General features: G+C 36.3%; 2 protein-coding genes and 1 long non-coding RNA gene across 3 annotated transcripts in view; 2 read left to right on the top strand and 1 right to left on the bottom strand.

Annotated features, from left to right (window-relative positions):
• The window catches only part of LOC117334472, a 50,125-nt gene extending 31,814 nt beyond the window's left edge, over positions 1–18,311 (bottom strand). Inside the window, exons 1-6 of the mRNA XM_033894115.1 lie at positions 18,206–18,311; positions 16,660–16,911; positions 15,748–15,901; positions 15,213–15,355; positions 13,812–13,983; positions 1,309–1,445 (exon numbers count right to left, since the gene is read on the bottom strand). Of these exons, the coding sequence (XP_033750006.1) occupies positions 1,309–1,445; positions 13,812–13,983; positions 15,213–15,355; positions 15,748–15,901; positions 16,660–16,904 (851 nt within the window). The 5' untranslated portion in view covers positions 16,905–16,911; positions 18,206–18,311. The remainder of the gene's footprint in view (positions 1–1,308; positions 1,446–13,811; positions 13,984–15,212; positions 15,356–15,747; positions 15,902–16,659; positions 16,912–18,205) is intronic.
• Positions 6,117–8,935, top strand: LOC117334473. The gene is made up of 3 exons (XR_004534183.1): positions 6,117–6,610; positions 6,722–6,803; positions 8,511–8,935. It is a non-coding gene; the product is annotated as an uncharacterized LOC117334473 (long non-coding RNA).
• A 990-nt stretch (positions 18,312–19,301) lies between the features above and the next one.
• Positions 19,302–22,972, top strand: part of LOC117334516 — a 29,317-nt gene continuing 25,646 nt past the window's right edge. Inside the window, exons 1-4 of the mRNA XM_033894194.1 lie at positions 19,302–19,553; positions 19,955–20,108; positions 20,428–20,567; positions 21,548–21,719. Coding sequence (XP_033750085.1) covers positions 19,309–19,553; positions 19,955–20,108; positions 20,428–20,567; positions 21,548–21,719 — 711 coding nt within the window. The 5' untranslated portion in view covers positions 19,302–19,308. The remainder of the gene's footprint in view (positions 19,554–19,954; positions 20,109–20,427; positions 20,568–21,547; positions 21,720–22,972) is intronic.

Here is a 22,972-nt window from a genome sequence, read left to right as displayed (position 1 = left end):
ACGTCTCTGGTGTCAATAGACGCTTATGTTACACACGTCTCTGGTGTCAATAGACGCTTACGTTACACACGTCTCTTGTGTCAATAGACGCTTATGTTACACACGTCTCTGTCTTCAATAGGAACTTATGTTATACATGTCTCTGGTGTCAATAGACACTTATGTTACACACGTCTCTGGTGTCAATAGGAACTTATGTTATACACATCTCTGGTGTCAATAGACGCTTATGTTACACACGTCTCTGGTGTCAATGGACGCTTATGTTATACACATCTCTGTCTTCAATAGACACTTATGTTACACACGTCTCTGGTGTCAATAGACGCTTATGTTATACACGTCTCTGGTGTCAATAGACGCTTATGTTATACACTTCTCTGGTGTCAATAGACACTTATGTTATACATGTCTCTGGTGTCAATAGACGCTTATGTTACACATGTCTCTGGTGTCAATAGACACTTATGTTATACACATCTCTGGTGTCAATAGACACTTATGTTACACACGTCTCTGGTGTCAATAGACGCTTATGTTACACATGTCTCTGGTGTCAATAGACGCTTATGTTATACACGTCTCTGGTGTCAATGGACGCTTATGTTATACACATCTGTGGTGACAATAGACGCTTATGTTACACATGTCTCTGGTGTCAATAGACACTTATGTTATACACATCTCTGGTGTCAATAGACACATATCATACACATCTCTGGTGTCAACAGGGAGGCATTGTATGAAGTTTTAGTTTATTCGATCCATAAGAACTTGAGTTTATTCTGTCTTTTTGTAATGCAGAGTTATATCTGCTCTTTGAATCAGGTATTGATTGTTGTCATCATTTTGTCTGAGAAAAATTATGTTGTTTTCTCACAAAGTCATGACATGACTCTCACAAACCAATGATGAAACAACCAATACCTGCTTGCTAGGGCAGACAACTCTGCCTTACAAAAAGAAGGAATAGTGATCTTGATGATGACCTTTGGACATATATATACTGGCCATCCTTAAGTGGATGGTAAAAATAATACCAGGCTGGTTTTCTATGTGATACAGATAAAATGCAGTTCAATGTTGGTCATAAATTGAGAAGAAGACCACCTATGGACCTGAATGGACCCTGTTATATGCTAAACCTAGGTGAATTCTATGGTGCAGGCCAACCCTGACATTGTTCAGGATGTATTAGGCTGGACAGGGATAAAGACTGCCATCCTCCTGTTGACCAACTTTGTCAGGGAAAAGAGGTAAAATCTATACAATGTACACCACTCAACTTTTCTATATTATATTAAGTACCTGATGCTGTAGAGTACAAGCTTGACAAGGTTCACTGTCATATCCACTTGTTTCTGACTCCTTCCAAATTTGTCATCACAGATTACATTTTGTATAGTTACTAGGTGTTTGCTGGTAACATCTTTACTTTGTACAGCCTAAAAATGAAATTAAACACTTAGAATTACAAATAAGACAATACAGTACAAAATGAGTCATTTACCATTCAATAATTAACAATTAATATGATATGGTATCTATGGTCGATTTAAATGACAAAGCCTTCGAGGTACCATGTAAATATCATATTGTGCTAGCGACATGACGGCGGTTAGTAGTTTCTACAACAGCTCAATTTTTAGACAATAAGCCAGGAACGCAGTCCAATTGATCAGTCATAATGAGGTAGGCTTATACACTGCAAAATATGTGATAATGTCCTAAAAGGCCTTACAAAATACCTGATTAGATTATGAATGACACTAAAACAATTTGAAATAAAATAGATATCAAAAGTTTCCAAAAAAACAATATAGCAGTAAATTATTAACAAAGAAGTGTTTTTTAAGCTTGGAACAATAAATCAGTTTCCTGAAACCCTTCATAGCTACACATTTTTCCAACAAGACAAGCATCACTACTAATATTATAGTGAATATCGTAAATGTTGCCGATCCTCTTAACACCTTTTTGAACATTGTGAACATCCTGTCAAACCGTTGCTGACCTTGAATGGGATTGAGGTTGTGTCCCCCTTCTTTTCTGTAGAACTCCGGTATCCTGAACATCACTCTATGGTTAAAGCCATGCCGTATCTACAGGCAGGTCCGGCATCCTCATGTAATAAAACATGTAAAGGTCCAGCAAATGTCGGCACTCCGTCGGTTGAGTTGTTTATTTTCACTTTAAAAAAATATTATAATTCGTACACAAAAAACTCTACATACCTCACCCCAACACCACACACACACACCACACCAACACATCACCAACCACACCACACCAACCCCACTCACACCAAACCACCAACGCACACAACTCACACACCACACACCAAGCACACACACACCACAACCCACCACCGACACACAGACCACCATACACCAACACACACACACCACTACACCCACAACCACTACACCACACGCCATACACCACACCACACCACAACCCACCACACCACACCACCACCCACCACCACACCCACCACACACCACACACACCACACCCACACTAACACACACCCGCCTACACAACCCCCACACCACACGCACACTACACCACCACACCACACTACACACCACACACCACTACACCACCCACACTCTCACCACACACCCCACACCACGTCCACACACACCACAACCACCACACCCACAACTACACCCACACCCACGACCACCAACGCACCCAACACACCAAACACACACGACACCACCAACGACAATGACCCCCACACCAACACTACACCACACCACACCCACACCACACCACACCACACCCACACCACACCACACCCACACTACAATACACCACACCCACACCAACACTACACCACACCCACTACACCACACCCACACTACACTATACCACACCCACACTACACCACAACCGCAGTACACCACACCCACACTACACCACACCACACCATACCACACCCACACTACACCACACCCACACCACACCCACACTACACTACACCACACCCACACTACACACCACACCCAACCCACCATCCCACACCCACTACCCACACGACAATGACACCACCACGACAAGACACCACAGCCACACGACACCACAGAGCCCACTACACCACACCTCACACTACACCCACATCACACTCCACACTACACAACACCACACCACAACGTACACTACACCACACCACACTACACCACACCACACCACACCCACACTACAACACACCACACCCACACTACACTATACCACACCCACACTACACCACAACCGCAGTACACCACACCCACACTACACCACACCACACCATACCACACCCACACTACACCACACCCACACTACACCACACCCACACTACACTACACCACACCACATCACACCCACACTACACCACACCCACACCACACCCATACCAAAAAAAGGTATAAAAAGTTATAACTTTTTAGTACCTTTTTAGTACCTTTTCTGTACCTTTTTCAAAAGGTACAAAAAAGTTATAACTTTTTTGTACCTTTTTGAAAACTTAGAATTTATGAATGTAACTTTTGATAACTTTTTTGGACTTAGACAATTTTAGATGTAACTTTTTTGTACCTTTCTAGACTTAGAAAATTTCAGGTATAACTTTTTTGTACCTTTTCTGGACTTAGAAAATTTCATGTATAACTTTGTGTAACTTTTCTGGACTTTGAAAATTTGAGGTATAACTTTTTTGTACCTTTTCTGGACTTTGAAAATTTGAGGTATACCTTTTTTGTACCTTTTCTGGACTTAGAAAATATTTACAACATCTGAAAAGATTGATTAATTTTAGCAAAACTTTGCTGGACTTAGAAAATTGCATGTATAACTTTTTTGTACCTTTTCTGGACTTTGAAAATTTCGGGTATAACTTTTTTGTACCTTTTCTGGACTTAGAAAATATTTACAACATGTTAAAAGACTGATTATTTTTAGCAAAACTTGTCTGTATCTTTTCTGGACAACCATAAGATTACTAAATAAATCTGATGTTTGCTTATGACACAATAATTACTGTAAATGTAATCACAAATAATTATACAAGACAGTGACAGTGAAATTCTATTACAGGTAATTCAATCAATATAAGCTCAATCCCCATTTAAATGGAAATCTTAATTTAATAATGTACATACAATTGATTAAAATACAATTATCAGTGAACTGTAGGGAATTTGTGATGGGTCAGAGAGGCGAATCGCCTTCAGAAGACCTCAACGACAGGTAAGCTAGGTAACAGGTGATTGGAATCTACATATGAAATTTGAGAAAGATCCCTTTAGTACTTTCTCAGAAATAGCAATATCAAACTTCAATTGTCAAAATCCAAGATGGCTGCCTGTCGGCCATGTTGTTTTCCGATCGGTCCCAAAATGTAATATGCATAACTAGGCACCAAGGGGAACCTACATATGAAATTTGAGAAAGATCCCTTCAGTACTTTCTAAGAAATATTGATAACAAACTTCAATTGTCAAATTCCAAGATGGCTGCCTGTCGGCCATGTTGTTTTCCGATCGGTCCCAAAATGCAATATGCATAACTAGGCACCAAGGGGAACCTTAATATGAAATTTGAGAAAGATCCCTTCAGTTCTTTCTCAGAAATAGCGATAACAAACTTCAATTGTCAAAATCCAAGATGGCTGCCTGTCGGCCATGTTGTTTCCCGATCGGTCCCAAAATGCAATATGCATTACTAGGCACCAAGGGGAACCTACATATGAAATTTGAGAAAGATCCCTTTAGTACTTTCTCAGAAATAGCGATAACAAACTTCAATTGACAAAATCCAAGATGGCTGCCTGTCGGCCATGTTGTAATCCGATCGGTCCCAAAATGCAATATGCATAACTAGGCACCAAGGAGAACCTACATATGAAATTTGAGAAAGATCCCTTCAGTACTTTCTCAGAAATAGCGATAACAAGAATTGTTTACGGACGGACGGACGGACGGACCACGGACGCAGGGCGATTTGAATAGCCCACCATCTGATGATGGTGGGTTAAAAAGGTATTCACTTTTAATTTATTGCATTTTTAGTACAATATTCACACCCTTGAAATGCGTTGTTTTTTTTTGGGGGGGGGGGGGGGGCATTTTTTTAAAGTTTATCTTTTTATCTCAGAGGACCAATCATTGCTCAGAGGACGTGAATAATTACAACTTAGCATTGATAAGTCACGACATGAACAAACTCAGTTGTTATAAAAGATAAGCAGTTCGTTAATCCCAACACAGACGTTCATAAACGTACGTACATAGAACATGATGATATAATTTACTTCACGTGGGACGATGGGTCGCTCACCCACAAAAATATTTTCCGGAAAACCTTCCAATGGGATTAATATAGCATGGTCTTTGTCAGTGCATCGCATATTTTCTGGATATTTGCGCTTTTGACATTAAATCTTGTAGTAGCATGCACAATTATGCCGCATTGGACACGAACTCCAGCGGTAAACAAACACACGTGTGTAACACTTGTGTCATTTTGATCGTCCAAACTCTCAGACGCTTTGATTTAACTCCGTATAAGTAAAGCGTTTTTATGATCTCGATATGACGTAAATTGCAATAAACAGTTTAATCTGAAAACAGCGCACACGATGTTTTGTCAGTGAACACATTAAACAAAACAATCAATTGGTCATATATCTATAAGCCAGATCGTCAGATTATTCACAAAGGACATCTGCAGGAGAATTGATCTCGTAGCATTACAGTAGCCTAGTGCTGTTACTGAAACGTGCACATCATGTGTGTAGGCTACCTCACGAAAAGTGGGACCACGCACCAAAAGTTAACCGACCCCGTCAGACACAAGTTGATCACCGAAGACCTCATCCTCGGGGCATCAATTAGAATATAATTAGCGGCAGTCTACTGTACCGAACTCATTGAATTTTGTAAATACCTGTGTACCTGAGGAGTGTCCAGTTCACCTGCTGACATAGCGGTGTCCTGGGGCGTTAATTAATTAGTTACATCGTTGTCATGCCTGACTGCCTATGATTTGTTGCATTGGCCAGTTTACCTGGGTATCTCACCTGTGCACAATATTATCGGTATCAAGAATATAACCGAAGATATGACACGTTAGTTTCTCTGTACAGACACTTATGCATGTGTGCCATCATGTGCACTGTGAAAGAGTACGATGTTGCAGTAATCATAATAATAATTAAATAAAAATATATAACAACAACTAAAATATATATATATAATAATATCGATAGGATTTCTCATGATATCGTAGGCGGCCTAATAACTTTATTCGACATTTTTCTTCTTCGTTCACTTGGCCCTACTGTACACATGTATACCCACCGCCAGGCGGCGCTCCCTTCAGTTTAGCGGGAGATTTGTATTACAAGTGGCGGCCATTTTGTTTGTTTACGGAAACGTGATGAAAGCTTAGACCTAGAACAAAATCACGTTATATATACAGTATATATTGGCGACATTTAATTTCCCCACTCACGGAATACAATCGACAAACTAGGAACAGAATATCAAATTTCGTCTAGCTTTTGGCGACTTATGATACCCCTTTCACCGGCGAACACTGAATTATCGGACAACATGAAATCAGGGTAAGTTATGTTCTAATTTGTCTTCGAATCGCAGATTTTGTCGCTCTCGCGATCGTCATACATTAAACAACATTGAGTGAATATGTTCATATGAAATACTTCATGTTTCAGGACTAAATTCACCAGCATTCATGATCCTCGGACCACCCGCCCCCTACGCACAGCCGATTTATAAATGTTGCATCTTTCAATCGTAAGTTTAATTTGCTTGCCAAGTGATTATTTTTTAATCCTTCACCTTCACATTCAGGGTCAATATTATGATATATTTAAAATGGATTCACACATATATGTGGCCATACACGTTTTTCGTTGATGGCGTTTGGTATGAACGTCCCAAAGTATATATAATATACTTCGTTTTTCAATGGATTTTCTTGAAATTCGATACACTATATATTGGGGTGTAGGCAATAATTCGTCAGCTATTTTACCTGATAATTTTTTTCATGTTTTCCCGTACATTTGTTACTATTTTTTACTGAAATAGACGAATATATGCACCATAATTTATGGTAAGTATGAACATTTTGTTCTTTATTCCTAATTATACGCACAACACTATTTTTTTTTTAAATGTAATTAACACGCAATTAATATCTACGGAATCAGCTACGGTAAATTAAATATATATAGAAATGAGAGGGATTGTTACTTGTGTGCGTGAAATTTCAAGGAAATCCAATAAAATAAAGTCCTAATTGAAAATTTGTCAAAGTATTTAAAATAGATCTACAAAGTAAAATCTATATACAATTTTAGCACATTTTATTTATTATACATAGACCATTGGAAAATTTGAGAAGAATCTTTCTTCTTTTATTTTATGTGAATTCATTTAAAATGTTTTATTGCTGAATTAACACACATTGATTACTTTCACCATCAGTTTCCCTTTTAAGTTGATCATCCCCGCCCCCAATATATTAGCTTGTATGCAATGCAAGATGGCTGACAGGCTGTCATTTTGAATTTTATAATTTTGAAGTTTCTCAGAAAGTTATTTATGGATCTTATTCAAAAGATAAATTTTAGGCTTCTGCTTTCAAATTAATAAGATCTAGAAGAAGAGAAAGGTGATTCCTTATTTGGGAATCACTTTTCTCTTCCTTCTTAGGCTAAAGAACAGTCTTGTATATATGATATATATAAAATTGATATTTATATGATAATCATACAATTACATGATATCTCTGGGGGTATCTTCTTTTTGATTTGACATGATAAGTTGTGTTTGTTAGCCTATAGTAATTACTTCTGTCTCCCAGCCCTCTGATTTTGCTGCTGTCTAATAATTCTAGAATTTATTGACAAATTTACACGAAATGGACCAGGTACAGTTCACAAAATTATGTCAAAACCCAGGGTCAAAGCTCATGAAGGTCATTAGATTGAAAGGTCAAGGTAATTTTTTTTTTTTTTCATCAATATTTTGTTTTGGCATGATGATGCAAATTTAGTTGGAATTAAACTAGGTGTAAACTGACAAGGTCAAGGTCAAATTTTGCGTTTTTTCACTGATTAAATATTTTGTTTCAAGGCTAAAGCAAAGTTGGTCAGAATTAAACATTACAATAATGCATGGAGTCAACTGACCAAAGGTCAAGGTCACTTGGTCAAAGGCCAAGGTCAGATTTTGTTTCAATATAATTCCAACCAATATTACTCGGTGATTTAGGCAGATGGGTTCTTGATGATTATGGGAGATATATATTATTTATTGCCTCATGATGAAATTGATGGGGTCCTTTAAATTTTCAGTGTTCTAGTTAATAAATTATAATAACCCAATTAACTCTCAGCCTGTCCTAGTTATTAAGTTATTACACCGAAACCAGAGTTACAATATGTAAATAGATCACTAACTGTTTTCTTTTCTTTTCTTTTTGATGGACTATAGAGTGTCAATCCCAAGAAGAACCCTGATCAGCTCCTGGAAAAATCAGTGTTCTTGCAGTATTGTCAGTCAAATCTCAAGGAAAGGATCCCAGAAGAGGAACATTTACATTATTTCAGACTTTTTTCTTTCCTGTGTAACAATGCCTCAAACAGCTAACACATTTTATATAGTATACAATACAATGTGTATTAATAACAGTCCAGTTAGAGTGCTGTGTTATGTAGTAAAAATACTTAATTCTTGATGACATGTTGGTTTTATGTTTACATTAAACGGTAGTTATAATATATACTAAAGAAACATAGTGGATAATGCCTTGTACAGGAGCAGGAGTATGACAGTGTAATAGTACATGACTGCTGCGTTCATCCATGGAAGGAATCTGTTTTAATATTCGAAATAAAGCTTTCCATGAGGACGAAAAATAGTGCTTTTGTTAGTCTTTCAAGAAAATGTGCAAAGTGAAAGGAGATTTCCGTGATGTTTTTATGAATAGTAATTCATTGGTCTAGAAGACATGTATTTAATAAGTATATTTCTGGATAAAAAAACATTCTGAAGCAAAATCTTTTTATATTTTTCTGTACCTTTTCCATACTTTTTCTGTAACTTTTCTATACCTTTTTTGTACCTTTTCAGTACCTTTTTCATACCTTTTTAGTACCTTTTTTGTAACTTTTTAGTACCTAGAAAAAGTTATAACTTTTTTTTAACTTTTTAGTACCTAGAAAAAGTTATAACTTTTTTGTACCTTTTTTATACCTTTTCTGTACCTTTTTAGTACCTTTTTTGTAACTTTTTAGTACCTAGAAAAAGTTATAACTTTTTTGTACCTTTTCATACCTTTATAGTACCTAGAAAAAGTTATAACTTTTTTGTACCTTTTTCATACCTTTATAGTACCTAGAAAAAGTTATAACTTTTTTTTAACTTTTTAGTACCTAGAAAAAGTTATAACTTTTTTGTACCTTTTTTATACCTTTTCTGTACCTTTTTAGTACCTTTTTTGTAACTTTTTAGTACCTAGAAAAAGTTATAACTTTTTTTTAACTTTTTAGTACCTAGAAAAAGTTATAACTTTTTTGTACCTTTTTCATACCTTTTCTGTACCTTTTTAGTACCTAGAAAAAGTTATAACTTTTTTTTAACTTTATAGTACCTAAATTATACCTATTTTTGTGTGAAATGTAACTTTTTTATACCTTTTTTGTACCTTTTTTATACCTTTTTTGTACCTAATAAAAGTTATAACTTTTTTTAGGTACAGAAAAGTTATCAAAAGTTATAACTTTTTAGTACTAGATTGGAACCGCTGTTTAAACATGGTTCCAATCTAGCATCAAAAGTTATAACTTTTTTGTACCTAAAAAAGTATAACTTTTTTGTACCTTTTTTCGGTATGGGACGTACCACACCCACACTACAATACACCACACTACAATACACCACATCCACACTACACCACAACCACTACACCACACCCACACTACACCACATCACACCCACACTACACCACACCACACCCACACTACACTACACCACACCCACACTACACCACACCACACCACACCAACACTACACCACACAACATCATTAGGTTATTATTAGATCTCTTGTAATCATTGGTAACAGACCATTTTAGTATCAAAATATAATACAAACCTTGAAGGAATCTTCCGGCAGTTTTTCAAAGAGATTATACCCGAATGGTTCCATTACTTTAGGAAATTTAGCACCTTGTTTTGAAAAGGCCACTTTCTTCATAAAAGTTAGAAGACTGTCCAAAATGTCTTTCAAGTCTTTTGCCTTCTCACTGTAAAATATATACATTAAATATAAATATACAAACAGATAACATAGCAGTACTGTATTTTACCTCAAACGAAAAGGATCTATGATATTTCCTCACAAAAACATTGTCTGTTTTAACTGATATTACCATATAATATGAAATAAAAACATGAATGAAACTTAATTTTATCATGTTTATTATGTGACAAATGCATTTTTTGTATGTTGAAAATCAGTAGGTTATTGTAATCAGTACAAAAATAATGAATGAGTGGAAAACAATCATTCAACTTGTGTTGTTTCGTTTAAAACTGAACAATATTTTTCACGTGGATATCGTTCATCCTATGACTTAACAATGATGTTTAAATGTCACCTACCACGAGGGAGATAGTGCTATTCAAAATTTCAAGCTAGAGAAAAGTATACTGTTAGATCTACTTTTGACAAACTAATAACTTAAAACGTCATCTTCTAATTAAAAATTGCTCTCTCTTTAATTATTGGACAGTTTCATTTTTAAAATCATAAGTAATAAAAAGTTTATTGTTAATGTATGTTTAAATTTAGGGTAACAATAGCTGTTAATTGTGTAGTATATATACTAGGGGTATACAAATTCCTATTTAAAGAAACAGTGACCTTGACATTTGACCTTTTGACCCCCCCAGAAAAATCCACAGCAGTGTGTGAAGATTAAGTTAGATTGGTCCACTTGAATGTTTCTTATTGTCCAGTAATGGGAATCTGTATGTAGCTTTCTATTAATAACAACAGTCGCAGCTACAAGTGACTATCTACATCGAAAAAAACATCTCAAGCAAGTGGTGTCAATTGACACTTATGTTACACAAGTCTCTGGTGTCAATAGACGCTTACGTTACACACGTCTCTGGTGTCAATAGACGCTTATGTTACACACTTCTCTGGTGTCAATAGGAACTTATGTTACACACGTCTCTGGTGTCAATAGACGCTTATGTTACACACGTCTCTGGTGTCAATGGACGCTTATGTTATACACATCTCTGTCTTCAATAGACGCTTATGTTACACACGTCTCTGGTGTCAATAGACGTTTATGTTATACACGTCTCTGGTGTCAATTGACACTTACGTTACACACGTCTCTGGTGTCAATAGACGCTTATGTTACACACGTCTCTGGTGTCAATAGACGCTTACGTTACACACGTCTCTTGTGTCAATAGACGCTTATGTTACACACGTCTCTGTCTTCAATAGGAACTTATGTTATACATGTCTCTGGTGTCAATAGACACTTATGTTACACACGTCTCTGGTGTCAATAGGAACTTATGTTATACACATCTCTGGTGTCAATAGACGCTTATGTTACACACGTCTCTGGTGTCAATGGACGCTTATGTTATACACATCTCTGTCTTCAATAGACGCTTATGTTACACACGTCTCTGGTGTCAATAGACCCTTATGTTATACACGTCTCTGGTGTCAATAGACGCTTATGTTATACACTTCTCTGGTGTCAATAGACACTTATGTTATACATGTCTCTGGTGTCAATAGACGCTTATGTTACACATGTCTCTGGTGTCAATGGACGCTTATGTTATACACATCTCTGTCTTCAATAGACGCTTATGTTACACACGTCTCTGGTGTCAATAGATGTTTATGTTATACACGTCTCTGGTGTCAATTGACACTTACGTTACACACGTCTCTGGTGTCAATAGACGCTTATGTTACACACGTCTCTGGTGTCAATAGACGCTTACGTTACACACGTCTCTTGTGTCAATAGACGCTTATGTTACACACGTCTCTGTCTTCAATAGGAACTTATGTTATACATGTCTCTGGTGTCAATAGACACTTATGTTACACACGTCTCTGGTGTCAATAGGAACTTATGTTATACACATCTCTGGTGTCAATAGACGCTTATGTTACACACGTCTCTGGTGTCAATGGACGCTTATGTTATACACATCTCTGTCTTCAATAGACGCTTATGTTACACACGTCTCTGGTGTCAATAGACGCTTATGTTATACACGTCTCTGGTGTCAATAGACGCTTATGTTATACACTTCTCTGGTGTCAATAGACACTTATGTTATACGTCTCTGGTGTCAATAGACGCTTATGTTACACATGTCTCTGGTGTCAATAGACACTTATGTTATACACATCTCTGGTGTCAATAGACACATATCATACACATCTCTGGTGTCAACAGGGAGGCATTGTATGAAGTTTTAGTTTATTCGATCCATAAGAACTTGAGTTTATTCTGTCTTTTTGTAATGCAGAGTTATATCTGCTCTTTGAATCAGGTATTGATTGTTGTCATCATTTTGTCTGAGAAAAATTATGTTGTTTTCTCACAAAGTCATGACATGACTCTCACAAACCAATGATGAAACAACCAATACCTGCTTGCTAGGGCAGACAACTCTGCCTTACAAAAAGAAGGAATAGTGATCTTGATGATGACCTTTGGACATATATATACTGGCCATCCTTAAGTGGATGGTAAAAATAATACCAGGCTGGTTTTCTATGTGATACAGATAAAATGCAGTTCAATGTTGGTCATAAATTGAGAAGAAGACCACCTATGGACCTGAATGGACCCTGTTATATGCTAAACCTAGGTGAATTCTATGGTGCAGGCCAACCCTGACATTGTTCAGGATGTATTAGGCTGGACAGGGATAAAGACTGCCATCCTCCTGTTGACCAACTTTGTCAGGGAAAAGAGGTAAAATCTATACAATGTACACCACTCAACTTTTCTATATTATATTAAGTACCTGATGCTGTAGAGTACAAGCTTGACAAGGTTCACTGTCATATCCACTTGTTTCTGACTCCTTCCAAATTTGTCATCACAGATTACATTTTGTATAGTTACTAGGTGTTTGCTGGTAACATCTTTACTTTGTACAGCCTAGAAATGAAATTAAACACTTAGAATTACAAATAAGACAATACAGTACAAAATGAGTCATTTACCATTCAATAATTAACAATTAATATGATATGGTATCTATGGTCGATTTAAATGACAAAGCCTTCGAGGTACCATGTAAATATCATATTGTGCTAGCGACATGACGGCGGTTAGTAGTTTCTACAACAGCTCAATTTTTAGACAATAAGCCAGGAACGCAGTCCAATTGATCAGTCATAATGAGGTAGGCTTATACACTGCAAAATATGTGATAATGTCCTAAAAGGCCTTACAAAATACCTGATTAGATTATGAATGACACTAAAACAATTTGAAATAAAATAGATATCAAAAGTTTCCAAAAAAACAATATAGCAGTAAATTATTAACAAAGAAGTGTTTTTTAAGCTTGGAACAATAAATCAGTTTCCTGAAACCCTTCATAGCTACACATTTTTCCAACAAGACAAGCATCACTACTAATATTATAGTGAATATCGTAAATGTTGCCGATCCTCTTAACACCTTTTTGAACATTGTGAACATCCTGTCAAACCGTTGCTGACCTTGAATGGATTGAGGTTGTAGTCCTCTCTGTAGAACTCCTGTATCCTGAACATCACTCTATGTAAAGCCATGCCGTATTCTACAGGCAGGTCCGTCATCCTCATGTAATAAAACATGTACAGGTCCAGCAACATGTCCTGGCACTCCGTCGTGTTGATGTGTTTATTTTCACTTTTAAAAAAATATTATAATTCGTACACAAAAAACTCTAACATACCTGGTATTAATTTTTTTCTAATTATGAAAAGATAATCACTGACTTCAACAGATAGAAAAGGCCTATATCGTAACAGGAGAGAAAATTAAATACAATGTACCAGGTATAAGCAGGACAATGATACTCATTGATGTTCATGACAAAATAGGCATTCAACAAATATACAGAGGATATCTAACAGTATCTTCAGTAATACCAAATATATTACACGAGTGGGGCTAATACTTTGATGTTTTTGACGAGTGTGCATCATGAGTAAAAAATATCAAAATATTAGCCACATGAGTGAAACATATTTGGTATTACTGAAGATACTGTTAGATATTCTGTTATTTCATTTTTATAGCAAAATCTACCGGGGTAGCTCTCCCCTTAAAGCTTTCTATCAAGTGTTTTGGAACCAGGCCTTTAATCGGTAATAAGCCCCCTACCCAATTTCGTACTGAAAATTTTGTGATGCATAAAATGGATCCGAATAGTCATCAAAATAGACAAAAATAAATAAAAAATGATTTCTTTAATCAATAAAGGGTACTATCAACTTTGAGTATTTTGTTTGTTTATGCCCAATTGACCGATTATCAGATCAATAGATGTGATGGTCAGGTTGGCACTAATTGTTATAATTATCAAACCTGGTGATCGGCAGTGATTGATTTTGTTAAAGCATAACTTGAAACACGCCAACTACTGATATTTTATATATGAGACTCTGCTGTCTTGTCACTTCATTCTCTCATGTTATTACAAGTTATGTCCTGTTACTTATAATAGAAACTGAAATAAAAACTTGTGCTTTTTTAATAACTATTACCGTTTAAATAATTGAATATTGAATTAGTACATTTATGCACTTATGAAACATTAATACTTTTTGGTTTGTTCAGGGTTTTCATTGTCATCAGCATTTTTTTGTTCATACATTCAAAATTTTCACAAGGAGACAAACATGAACATACAGGTACCACAACCTCCAAAAACATTGACACACTCAATCACCATGCATCTCACACAGGTGAGGTCATCCTTAAATGACTAGAGCTGGCGCTGTTGATAGGATGGTAACCCTTTCACCCCTACTGACCATATTGGACTTAAAATGATGATTGAATGGAAGAGTCCACTAAAGTTTCTTAGGGTTGAAAGGGTTAACAATACAAAACCAAACAAAACCAAGCCGTACCTGAGAAAATCTAAAATCACTCCACTAATACAATCGTCCCAGGCACTAGCCTGGTCCTCTATAGATACTTTGGGCTCCTCCGAGGTGTGACTGACTTCCTTTAGTGCAGCAAAGATCTTTTTCAACTCAGCCTCTTTCATTTCCTAAATTGTAAATTATTATAATTATTACAACATGAAAACACAATGATATAAGCAGCTAAAGCCTCAATAATCATTATAATATTTTGGAAAGGTTTTGATATGATTTTATTTAAAAAGATATCATCAGGATTAAGCAATTAACTGTAATTAATAAAGACCAATTAAGTCCACCTTCAGTTTATAATCAATTGATTAATTAATCATTATGGCATACTAATCATTTATTGATTAATTTTAAATCCTAAAAGACTGAAACACATTTGGCCCATATTTTCCAAAATGGCCCACCAAAACTCACAAATTTCTTCAATTTTCTATGTTTTGGCCAATACGATTTCTGAAATCTTGTCAAAATGGCCCATGATTTCTGGGTCCAGGGTGAACCCTGTTACCTCTATACAATCATCCAGCTCCTGAGTTTTGAGGAGTTTCGGTATGATTTCCATGTTGGTAGATCCCGGTCCTGTACGTAGGCATGCCAGCAGGAAATCAAATAACATCTTCTGACAATCTTTCTCCTTTATTCTGTCATCATCCACACTACAGCTGCAAAAAAAATTAGTGAATTGTCATATCTGCAATATGTCATCATATCACTAATCGTTTAAAGCCTGCTACTGCAAGGGTCATCCTAACTTGTTTTCCTACTACATGTATTTATGTTATTGCCTTATAGGCAACAGAAGGTTAAGGATTGCCTTTCCTATGTGTGATATGCATGCATGTGGTGGGTGTGTGTGTTTTTGGAGGCTGCAGTATATATTCCTGTTCGTCTCCTTGTGCTAGATAGCATAAATCTGATGTCAACTTTTTGACATGCTACCTCCTGATCACTGAAGCATGCAGCCAAAGACATTCACCAGGTCACATTATACTGACAACAGGTAAACCATTAATTCCACTCCTTAAAAAAATGCGGAGTGCCAGGCAGTTTTTTTTTAAAGCATTTTTTAGACTCTGGCCAGGGGACAGAAGCCAAATTTAAAGCCTTCCTTCACAGGGGCGAACACTCAACTATAAAAGCTTAAAGTAAGAGAGTGTCAACGGATCGGAGACATTAGCAAGAATTAAGTTCTAAGAAAGAAGAGAAAACATAAGATCTCAAATTTAGTCACCTCTTATGATCATGCACTCATGGGAACCTGAGAGATACGAATAATAAACAGGATAAAATTAATGTTAACTCATATATCATCAAATACTGTATTTTGATTCTAGAAATGCATGAAAAAAAAAATTTACCTGGGGAAATTCCCGAATTTAACCATGAAATTGATAAATTTTAAAATTTACTGGATACTTACTCCATAACACCCCTGATGACTTCGATGGAGCGCATGGCCATATCATAGCCTGGGGTCCCATCTACAGGATAACCTTTTACACAAATCTTCTGTTGTAGGACAGATACACTTTTTTGAATATTTTGTAAATTGCCAGCATCCTCAAAATCTCCTTTATTGCGATGAAGTATTTCTATCAATTCTTCTTCTTTGTCCTCAGTAGCATGAGCAAAATCATACTTTTTAAATACTTTCTCAAGTTCCATTTTTTATCTGAAATAAAATATATATAAGTGTAGTATTTTTCTATATTAGTGTAGTATTTTTCTATTTTCTGTTATACCATCTTTGCTTTAGGAATTTTAATAGCCCGTCAATCTGTTGACCGTCGGTAATTAGATGGGGGGGGGGGGGGGGGGGGGGGGGGGGGGGGGGGGGGGGACACGTCGGGATGATATCCCGTGAAGTAATCAATTCACCACGCCCCTGGCAGTAATCGTCTGTCCGGCTCCCGTTCATGTTAATTGCCCCTGTCAGTGAGGTATTAATCGCCTCTCATCCCTATTACCCACTACAAATGGCTGGACCTGTCTGGGAGCTCCAGCGATGCCCCATCTATATTACACATGGTCAACATTTACTCGCGGCTAATTGTTTTTCTAAGTGTTATGTACATTGTTATTTACACATTTAAGTCACTGGAGCGGAAGGCTCCGGTACAGGTGTGCACCACTCCGGCACCGCTCCGGCAGGGCTCCGGCACCGCTCCGGTAGGTTTTGGTATAAAAGGGGTGAAAGCGAGAGCGGAGTCGGAGTTCGTAGAGTTCAGTTCAGGGAGTTCGTGGAGTTGAGGGAGTAAGTTGAAGTTCGAGGGAGAGATCGAGTTGGAGTGCCTAGATGTTACTTTGCTGGATGTTGCTACGTATGCTGATGAAAGCGAGAGCGGTGTTGCCATTTATATATGCCCTGTACACTGCTGATGTTGCTGAATACATAGACTGAAACTTTACAACGGTGTTGAATTGTGATTCTCGACGACCAACACTATTTATTTCTAAACTCGGGTATTGTGGCGGGTGTCTGACGCTACCTCGAGGACACCTACCGAGGGCTGCGGGACTTTGATCATAGTTCCCCGGTTATTTCGCTACATAATGATAATATATATATCTTGTTATTTAAAAATATTATCTAAGTTACAATGATGTTTACAAATGAAAAGATAACAATGTAAACAAACCCATGATGATTTACAAATTGATAAATCAGAATTTCCATTCAAAGAATGCATGTTTTTTTTTACATGTACAGTAAGTTATATTATATACATGGCCGTGTGTGTCACCATAATTATTTCTTCAAGTACATGTTTAGAAACCAGGCACTTGATCTGTGCCCTATGTTCCTGAATGATTGGTCACTGTATAATAGCTGCAGCATGATCACCGATGACAAATTTCAAAGGCATATGACATGTAGATCTAAGTGCGAAGCTGTGAAATAAGTTTAGTCTAAGGCTGAGATGTCATAAAAACAAAATGCACAAAAAATACACTGTAGCACTTACCCGTTTGGTCAAGGCAAATTTAAAAAGGTATTTGACTCATTTTAATGACTCGTCGTCGGCAAGCACAAATTGCAATGTTAGCAAAACATGACACTTATCAACTTTGTATATTGATTTTGGTTTTCCCAGTATTTTCTCGGTGTCATTTTAAAGCTTAACGACGTCAAGTTTATGTTTGAATGGCGCGTTTGGTTTGATATAGGCCTGTACCTATCCGATCAGGGCATGTACCGATATATAGACCCCGAAATCAGAACTTAACAATTCATACCAAAATAAAAGAATTTTAAACGATAAAAAAATTACATATGAAACTGTTAATTTGACCATGGTGTGTGTTAAACATCTTTGAGTAATTCAAATTATATGGCTAGTTCGAAAGGAACGCGCCTCATCTAGTGAGATAGCTCCAAAAAACCGATCTGAACTACCATACGGCATGGGCTTAATTCATAATCTACACGTTATGTAAAGCGTCGTTAGACCGGCAGTGCATTGTATGTTTCTCTTATGAGAAGCTTTCTATATTTGACACATAAACATCTTGACTTGGTCTTAAGCAGGTAATTTTAATAGCTATACATCATTGTTGTTTACATTAGTTACCCCACAAAACAACCAGATGGACAACATGATATCGCATGATAGTTTTACATAATTAGACGCTACAGTGAATTTTGCTAATCAGCAGGTAATCGGACTCCTGATGGAGTAGCTACAATAATGTAGCTCAGGATGATGGGTGGTCAGACGATTTCTGACAGTTGGTCGTTGTCAGAGCCACGTTTCCCTTCCATTAATGATAGTGTTGAACCCCAAAAATGGTACAATTAGCAGATGACTCCTGTAACTCTCTGGAGTACAGCATTTGCTGGTGATTCCACTGAACAGCAATATATACATATATGGTTAGGATTATTGCGAGGCGTGCATGAGCTTACTGGTTATGCTGCATTATTGATGCAGTACATGTCTGAGTACATGTCCAAGATATATGGTACATCTGGCCAATGAAACTAGTGCTTATTTAATAGAAATAATGATCATTTCATATAGATTAGTACAAATACCGGTTATGTTTTATCTTTTTCAGGTAAAAAAAAATGGATCTTGAACAAGTATTTAAAAAGTATGATTACGTTCATGGTACAGAAGACACAGAAAATGCTTTACAAGAAATACTTGAGGACAAACGTGGAGATTTTGAGGATGCGGGTAACTTAAAAAATCTCCAAAAATGTGTGTCTGTCCTACAAGAGAAAATTTGCGTGAAGGGATTCCCAGTAAAGAGTTCCCCAGGCTATAACATGGCTTCCGAATCTGTCAATGTCATCAAGTATGTCATGGAGTAAGTACATTGTATACTTTGTACATTGATTTCAAGCATTTCTTATTCTAAGAAACAACCTACATATATGTAGATATTTTGTTGTATCATAAATTTGCTTATTACAAGAATTTGACTCCATGAATTTAACTAAAGCACTATTTTTTGGAAAGTAGAATAATAAGTTCTTGTGTGTATATCTAATACTGTTAACTTTCTATAAGTATGATAAATGTACCATACATGCTGTAAAACTATTAACTTTCTATAAGTATCATAAATGTACCATACATGCTGTAAAACTGTTAACTTTCTATAAGTATGCAGAAATCTTATCTAAATTAAACTTTGATAGATAATTTTATGAATAATACAAGCTTCTTACGTGATTATTTATAAGAAACTTTCATTGTTCTTTTCAGTGATTGTGTTGATAATGGAAGAGCAAGCAAAGAAGATTGTCAGAAAATTCTGTTTGATTTCCTGTGTGCCTGTTTACGTACAGGTCCAGGGTCAACTCACACAGAAATCATACCAGATATCCTGGATATCCAAAGCATGGAGAGCTTTTTGGAGGTATGATATGTACACGGTGATATCTTATGATGTTAGACCAGTGATGTTCGTTTATGAAATAAAGACGGACCTGGTGAATTTATATTGTTTTCAGAGAGCCTTGATAAAGACTTCCAAGGCATGTATTAACATCTGCAGGTCCGTCAAGATATTTATTTGAAATATTCCATTTAAAAAATGACGAACCGGTTTGTCCGCATAAACGAACAGTCCCCTGGTACTTTTGTTTGTATGAATACATATCATTCCCATGCAAGATGATTATTAAGATTAGACTGGTTTCTTTCTTCTCCCTGTAACGTGTTGTCTTGTCTTACAGGCATTAACAGGAAATGAATTGAAAAAGTTGACAGCTGCTCTGAAGGATTTTAAACACACGTCAGAGGAGCCAGAGATGTCTCTATCAGACCAGTGTACGGCCTGGGATAACTGTATCTGTAGGGTCCTAGATACTATGAGGTAATGTGTTCCACCAAAACAATACTGTAAACTACCGACTTAAACTTGATAAAATAAAACAGGAAGTACATGGCTACTATTGAAAAATTACAAGGATGACAAGACCAGGTGTTCTGGAGGAGTGAGTGTCATCAGCTTCATCAACGATACTCACTACTAATCTAGGTCAAATCTAGGTTACTCTCACATAAACAATAACTTGTCAGACATCACAATGTCCAATGGCCACTCAGGGGTTTCTTAATTGTAGACATAGAGGTGTAGAACTTGTAGCGGACGAAAACAAGTTCAGGTAAGGAAATGAGTTTGTGGCGCTCCATGTATATAATCTTTTTGTACCTTTCACATATCGCACAGATCACAACAATGTTTGAAAGTCCTTGTCTGATTTAAGTTGTACATTCTGGTGTCTTCATGTCCAGAGCGGGGATTGGATATGGTGGAAATATAATGTTTGGAATCAAATCAACCCATGTAATACATCTAAATCTTAAATCAAAAGATATGTTTAGTACAGTACATGATAAGTGTTAACACCAGTTAAACATATATATTATACCTATGTATATGTATTTCACCTGAATTCATGATTACAATGTAATTGATTTTGCATTTCAAAAATCAAATTTTCCTGGTAAAACATTAATAAATCTTAAATATGTTTAAATCATTGATATCAAATAATATGTATGTACTGTACCTGTTTAATCGTTGGGGTCATTCATTCTTAATCAGATTAGACATAGAGGATTTCAAATATTAAATAAGATTAACATTTGAGGAATTAATTTTTAGACATTTTATATTCCAGTGACCATTGAAGCATGTTTACGCATTTATTAAAATCTGCACTTAACTTAAAGAAAGTCAAAGGAAAATATGCAATTTTATTTCTCAAGTATCGTTTAAGAGCAAAATTGTTTTGATATGATTGTGTTACCAGGTAATGATAAGAATACTTTATCTTTTTGCATTGATAGTGAAAGTGAAAACACTGGCAAAGCGGACTTCCAGGAACCAATATTGGACCTGTATATATTCTACTTCCTGAAGATGAATGATGTACCGGTTGAGTATGTCGAACCCCTACACAATGTCATGAGAAGAATTGAGTCATTCTACAGTGAGAACTGTAATAGGAACCCATACAAGGTATAGTGTGTCATTATACAAATCTCATATCCACTGCTAGTGACTGTCACATGATTCCAAATAGATGCAGTTCTACACTTCAATCTAATTTATGTTTTTGTGGTCATCAGTCAAAGTTAAAGGGTCAAAGGTCGTATGTTGAATAAGATACATGTATGTGAGTCTCTGTTCTCAGTGAGCTGATGCGATGAAGTGTCATCCGCCTGTCATCAATCATACATGTGTGTATGTGTCAGTTTGATTATGAAAATCACCCAAAAGAATCCTTGATGAAGGGCAACCAAGTCACAGCAGTAAAATTCTTCTCCTTCTGTAGAAATGACAGGATTTTGTCCCAATGTGGTAAAAATTGTGGGTCTGATCCACTTGGGGTCAGAGAAACAGGGTTCAATAGGGAGAAATATAGCAAATTCTTCAAAATTCTTCTTCTGTAGGAATAACAGGCTTATATGTCTAAAATGGTCTAAAGTATTGTTGATTTTGTAGAATATAAATGATTGAATAGCGATCACTCTGTCTGTACTCAAATTTAGTTCCAGACTGATATATTTATTGACTGATTAACAAGAGGTTTGGTCAAGATGATCAGATTTTTAACTACATATAAAACTAAAAAAAAAGGTCAAATGTCAAGGTGGTTAGGTCCCAAATGTCAAGGTCAAGTTTTGTACATCCCTACACAGAAATACTAGATCTTTTCACATTTTGTTATGACAATATAATTAAAACAAAGTTAGTCAGAATTTAACAAGTCAACTGACCAAAAGTCAAGGTTGTGATGTCAAAGGTCAAGGTCATTAGGTCCAAAGGTCAACATGAAATTTAGTGTCCCTTTGCTGATGAACATTTTATTGTGACATTATGATGCAAAGTAGTCTAAAATGAAGTAACAAGGAATCAACTAACGAAAGGTTAGGGTCCCCAGGATAAATAGGTCAAAGTCACTAGGTCAAAGGTCAAGGTCAAATTTTGTATCTTTTCAATGGTAAACATTTTGATATGACATAAGGAAGTAAAGTTAGTTGAAATGAAACAAAAAGTTTACAGACCAAAGACTAAGGTCACTTGGTCAAAGGTTAAGGTCATTTGGTTCCAAAGATAGGCCAAGTCCTTGCTGACTTATCAGTGTTCTAGTTATTTCTGATAATGTTTAAAAATATTTACTATTGATTGTGTAAAGAGACTGTCTATAGTTTTCATCCAAACTTTTTAAAAATTCATTTATGTTCTCAGCACACAGTGAAGTTGTGTAC

Source organism: Pecten maximus, chromosome 9 (assembly GCF_902652985.1).
Source record: "Pecten maximus chromosome 9, xPecMax1.1, whole genome shotgun sequence".
NCBI lineage: Eukaryota > Metazoa > Mollusca > Bivalvia > Pectinida > Pectinidae > Pecten > Pecten maximus.
This window is presented reverse-complemented; position numbering and strand designations above follow the sequence as displayed.